Here is a 6,082-nt window from a genome sequence, read left to right as displayed (position 1 = left end):
AAAATTAAAGATAAAAAATAAAATAAAAAATAAGAAATCACACTGAATTTTGTCAAGTGTTAAAAAAACTGGGTAGAAACTATTTCCATTAGCTTTCTCATAATAGTGATAGTGGAATGATCAGAATTCAGAACAAATTTGTTAAAAAATATATATTTACGAATGTTTGGTTCAGAATTAAAGGGAAAAAATTAATTGCGCTTCAGAAAACCATATGCAATCCAATTATTTTAAAAAAAATGTTGCTTTCCCTATACGACATATAATATAATTGTTGCATGCCACGACATTTTCCAATAAAAATATCACCTTACCTTATCTCCTTCGAATAAGAATTGCTTATCTTTGTAATCTTCGACTTTTACAATACGTGCATTTTAGTATGTGTTATGGCGTTCCAAAAAATATTACCAAAGTTAATGTTTTTTAATTATATTAGGTGTATATATTTATATTAATTATTAAAATTAGTTATTAATATAAAATATATATTAAAAATAAATTAAAATACATATATATATTTATACATAAATATATATAATAATTAATCTTAGTACACATTGCATATAATAATTTTTAATTTTTTTATTATTTAAAATATAAAAAAATATAACTTTAATTTTTTAGTAATACTTATATATGCATCTCAACCAGACATACTGATGAAATTCACTTTTATAATAATGATCATAAGTCTTAAAGAATATTTATATATTTTTATATATGCATTATTTTAAACATTAGTTACACATTCATTTATAATTATATGGTAACTTCATTGGATTCATTCTTTTACAACATCTGAAGAATGTTAATATTTTACTTACCAACCTCCTTTATAAATAAAGAGTAAAGTAATATTTTGGTGGTTCAATATTTCGATTAAATTTTAATTTGGTTTTTAATATTTTAAATATTTTATTTTAGTTTTAAAATTTTTTAAATAAATTTAATATTGTCTTATCGTTAAATTTAATTCGAATAATTAACGAAATAACTTTTATATTAGTGATAATTAATAATCTGATTTTCTTTATATACTAAAATCGAATGTTATATTGACTCTTAAATATGTTAATTGTTCGTATTAAATTTAACTGTAAAATAATATTGAACCTATTTAAAATTTTTAAAATTAAAATAAAAAGTTTAAAAGGTTAAATTTTAAATTAGGATTTGTATTTTTATTTTATTTTCTTTTTTCTGGTCAAAGGCTGCAAAGTGCAAAACTGTAAACCAAAGTCCAAAAACAACCGAAGATATGAAAATGAAACGTTTATATATGTTCATTGTATAACAAGTTACAAAACTTAGCAGTAACACATCTTTTATTGCTTTCCCAGCCAGATATCATTATTACCAACTCACCTATCTTACCTTATTGCATTTCTCTCTCTTTCCTCTTCTTTTATTTTATTTAATTTGTTGATATTTCTTCACACAAAATCACCTCAGAAGTAGTCTTAGCTGGTAGTATTTGATTTCAATTTTGTACCACCAACCCTTTGACCATGTTCTTCAGAACTCTCTTGCAGTTTTGCTTTTTGTTTTTTTTTTCCCCTCTGCTTGTTTAAAAATAAAATAATAAATAAATTGAGTGCATAGAAGAATCTAGTACTAGTACCATATTTATGAAAGGGAAAAGTTAAGGTTGTCAGTGTTAAGTTTCTTTTTCCATACCAGCTTGTCCTCTCATATATAGATTCTTGTTGAACATGCTTGTGATTGTGATTGTGATTGTGATCGTGATCTTCTCTCTTTACCATTTCCACTTTCAATCCTTTTCAAAATAAATAACAAAAGAGTACTCCAGATTTGTGCCTTCTGTGCTATCTGCCTTGTGTTCATCATCATCATCACCATGGAGGAGCTGAAAGCCGTTAAATTTAAAGGTGCCATCTTTCACTCTACTTACTATTGCAGTTTCAGATTAGTTTAGTAGTTTAGAAACTAGAACCTTATTATTCTTTTTCATTTGTTTCTATTATTGCATGTACCAGTGTGAATGAAGTGTTCTTCCTAGGATTAAATTACAAGGCTGCAACTTGAAAAACTGGGGTTTTGTTTGAATTCCTAACTGGATACTATGATGTGGAGTTTTAGAGAACTTGGTTTATTAACATGTGCCTTGTCAATCTTGCCCTTATTTTGTTCTGCTGGAAAGTTTGTGCCTATAGATAATTACCTTATAGACTGTGGATCACCTTCCAATACTACAGTAGGTAGTCGAAATTTCGCAGCAGATAGCTTTTTTAAGAATTTGGTTTCCACCAATCAAGACATTCTTGCTAATACCTTGAATTTAAATGGTGATTCCCCTCTCTATAGGACGGCGAGGATTTTCGTCGGATCCTCTGAGTACACGTTCCCTATTAACCAAAAGGGGAGACATTGGATCAGGCTTTATTTCTTTCCATTTGATTTTGGAAAGTACAAATTGAGTACTGCAAATTTTGCTGTTATCGGACAAGATACTATACTTCTTGGTAACTTCAGTGTCCAGAAGAATCCTGTTATGAAGGAGTTCTCTTTGAATGTGAGCTCAGACACATTTGTGATCACTTTCATGCCATCAAACAACTCAATAGCCTTTGTCAATGCAATTGAAGTTGTTTCAGTTCCAGATGACCTCATTGTTGATGATGCTTACACCTTAAAACCATCATTAGCACCTTATTATGGGTTGTATTCACAAGCATTAGAGACTGTTTACAGGGTTAACATGGGTGGTCCCAAAGTCTCTGCCGACAATGACACCCTTCAACGAATTTGGGTTCCGGATCAGAGCTTCCTTATAAACTCAAACCTTGCAACTAGTAATTCAAACATTGCTGCTGTTAAGTACACAGAAGGTGGGCCAACCGAAAACACTGCTCCACCAGTTGTCTATGGTACTCTTAGACAGATGAATTCGATGTACGATCCCCGGTTTATTTTCAATGTGACATGGCAGTTTGATGTGGATCCTGGATTTGAGTACTTTCTTAGGCTTCATTTCTGTGATGTAATCAGTAGAAGTCTTAATGAACTCTATTTCAATGTTTACATTGACTCTTCTTATGCTGCCAAGGATCTTGATCTCAGTACAGAAACTAATAATGTTTTGGCTGCTCCATATTTTAAGGATTTGGTTACTCTCCCAACTGTTAGCAACCGAATTCGTGTGAGTATCGGTCCATCACTGACAAATACAGAGTATCCTAATGCCATATTGAATGGGCTGGAAATCATGAAAATGAACAACTCTATGAACAGTCTTAGTACAGCTACAATGGTGCCTGTAACAAGTGGTTCTGGTTCGAATTCTAAGAAAGTTGGGGTGATAGTTGGTTCGATTCTCGGGGCATGTAGTGTGATTGTCTTGATTGGAGTTTTATTTGTAATATACATGAAAAGGAGGAAGTTGGCACAGCAAAGACATTCAAAAACATGGATTCCAATATCTGTCAATGATGGAACTTCTCACACCATAGGAAGTAAATATTCTAATGGCACAACAGCAAGTGCGGCCACAAATTGTGGCTACCGCATTCCTTTCTTGGCTGTTCAGGAAGCTACAAACAGTTTTGATGAGAATTTGGTTATCGGCATAGGTGGTTTTGGCAAAGTATACAAGGGAGAATTGAGTGATGGAACTAAAGTTGCAGTTAAGAGAGGGAATCCTCGGTCGCAACAGGGTGTAGCCGAGTTTAGGACTGAAATCGAAATGTTGTCTCAATTCAGGCATCGACATTTGGTGTCACTGATTGGATATTGTGATGAAATGAATGAAATGATATTGATTTATGAATATATGGAGAAGGGAACTCTTAAGAGTCATTTGTATGGTTCCGGTCTTCCAAGCTTGAGTTGGAAAGAGAGGCTTGAGATATGCATAGGAGCTGCTCGGGGACTTCATTATCTTCATACCGGCTATGCAAAGGCGGTAATTCACCGCGATGTGAAGTCTGCAAACATCCTACTTGATGAGAACCTTATGGCAAAAGTAGCTGATTTCGGGCTATCAAAAACTGGTCCGGAAATTGACCAGACTCATGTTAGCACAGCTGTCAAGGGGAGCTTTGGATACCTTGATCCGGAGTATTTCCGAAGACAACAACTAACTGAGAAGTCAGATGTATATTCATTTGGGGTGGTACTCTTTGAAGTTCTTTGTGCAAGACCGGTCATAGACCCTTCCCTATCGAGGGAAATGGTGAACTTGGCAGAATGGGCGTTGAAGTGGCAGAAAAAAGGTCAGTTGGAACAGATCATAGATCCTACATTGACCGGGAAAATAAGACCGGATTCTCTCAGGAAGTTTGGCGAAACAGCCGAGAAATGCCTAGCTGAATTCGGTGTTGATAGGCCTTCTATAGGAGATGTCTTGTGGAATCTAGAGTATGCTCTCCAACTTCAGGAGGCTGTTTTTCAAGGTGATCCGGAAGAAAATAGCACCAACATGATCGGCGATCTCTCGCCCCAGATCAACAATTTTAGCCGCGAAGAAAGCGTTTCGGCCGCCCAATTTGAATTTCCAAGCCTTAATGATCTTTCTGGTGTTTCTATGAGTAAGGTGTTCTCACAGCTGGTGAAATCTGAAGGGCGATGACTTTCAAATATATATTCTACACGTCTTTATAAGTTTTGCATTTCCTGCATTTCTTAGTATGTTTTTTGGAATTGAGGCACTTCGTAGATTTATAAAGTAAAAAAAGACCAAGTCTACCAAGCATATTTTGCTCAATTAGTAACAAGTTAACAACACATCCTTACTATGTTTATGTATATGGTTTTGTGGGGCTTTGGAGTGGATTATGTTGATAATGAAAGCAAAGTTGTGTTACCGTATTTCTCTTATGCCTTCAACTATACTTTTTGTGAAGTAAATTATGGGAAATTGAGAAATCCAAAAAAAATTACCATAAGCAAGATAAGCTAAAGTTAAATTTCTCTAAATCATTTGGGTGCTAAGAACTAATTAATAAATAATAACTAAGAAAATCGTCAGTGGTACTTGTTTCCTGCAAGAGAATACATGTATTATCAAGATTTAGACCAAGTCAACATCTAACGCTGAATCAATATGAAACACCAAGGGGTTCAAACTAACAGAGATGAAGAAATGTCTTGCTATCGGAATGGGAATACTAGCGCTCACTCCTACTGTAAGGTTTCGAGCGAGAGAAACCTCAGATCCTAACTACCTGGGAACCAAGAAAGAACACAAAAAATAAGAAAAACGAACAGAGAGAAAGTAGTAGTTGCAGAAGATCATCACCTAATTCTCATGTTGGAAGGTAAACAACGAACTCAGGATTAGCAGCTACTTTTGAGTGATTATGTTTTGGTAATGTTCGAGCAAATGTGTTAAAGGTGTTTTTTAATTAGAGTGAATATTGGTTTTTTATTGGGAGTACATGACACTTTGCATGTGTTAATTCTCCCTATAAATAAGAGCAATGCTAGGGAACCAAAAGGGTATTAGCCAAAAATCAGCCAAATAACTTTGGGTGAATTCAAAATCTTTACGAATTAATATATATGGATGTTTCTTCTGCTAAGTATCAGAATGTTTCTTTTTCATGCTAAATGGATGTTATTTTATATATTTTTCGAATTTTTTTGTATTGCAAATGGGATAAAAATTTCATATTTTTTTAATTTTATAGATATTTAATTATTTTTGCTAAAATATAATTGGATGTTTCTTTTGTTAAGTATTAGGATGTTTTTTTTCCATATTAAATGGATGTTTTTTTATAATTCTATAATCGTATAATTTGCAGAAAATAAAATTGTTTAATTTTGTATCCTTTGTTTTATTCAACATCAACAAAGTCTTATTTCATTTAAAAAAAAAAAACCCGCCTTGCTATTGACTACATTGTGTGCGATGAAAGCAATGTATTTGTCACTAACAACAATGGCAACATGGCCAAGATTCTTGCCGGTCGAAGGAGGTATATGGGTCACAAAAGAACTATCAGACCAAATGCCAAGAGGCTTAGCACTTTGTTCGTGGAGCGGCATCAGATGGACTGGGACACTTTCGCCGAAAAGGTTAAGGCATCTCAACGAGGATTCATGGGAGAGCCAGATG

The 6,082-nt window shown here is 33.5% G+C and overlaps 1 protein-coding gene across 2 annotated transcripts; it reads left to right on the top strand.

Moving 5' to 3' along the window:
- The first annotated feature begins 1,312 nt into the window (after positions 1 to 1,312).
- LOC112736579 (receptor-like protein kinase HERK 1) lies at positions 1,313 to 4,830 on the top strand. 2 transcript variants are annotated; one of them, XM_025786089.3, is made up of 2 exons: positions 1,313 to 1,892; positions 2,329 to 4,830. In XM_025786089.3, exon 2 carries the CDS (start codon positions 2,516 to 2,518, stop codon positions 4,589 to 4,591), a length of 2,076 nt encoding a protein of 691 aa, XP_025641874.1. In that variant the 5' UTR covers positions 1,313 to 1,892; positions 2,329 to 2,515; the 3' UTR covers positions 4,592 to 4,830. The 2 variants fall into 2 exon arrangements, with proteins under 2 accessions (XP_025641874.1, XP_025641873.1); XM_025786088.3 differs by having other exon boundaries at positions 1,331 to 1,892; positions 2,001 to 4,830.
- Positions 4,831 to 6,082: the final 1,252 nt, after the last annotated feature.

Source organism: Arachis hypogaea, chromosome 13 (assembly GCF_003086295.3).
Source record: "Arachis hypogaea cultivar Tifrunner chromosome 13, arahy.Tifrunner.gnm2.J5K5, whole genome shotgun sequence".
Lineage (NCBI taxonomy): Eukaryota > Viridiplantae > Streptophyta > Magnoliopsida > Fabales > Fabaceae > Arachis > Arachis hypogaea.
This window is presented reverse-complemented; position numbering and strand designations above follow the sequence as displayed.

Excerpts from the sequence above, each read along its gene's own strand:
- LOC112736579 (XM_025786088.3), top strand. The coding sequence starts at position 2,087 with ATGATGTGGAGTTTTAGAGAACTTGGTTTATTAACATGTGCCTTGTCA.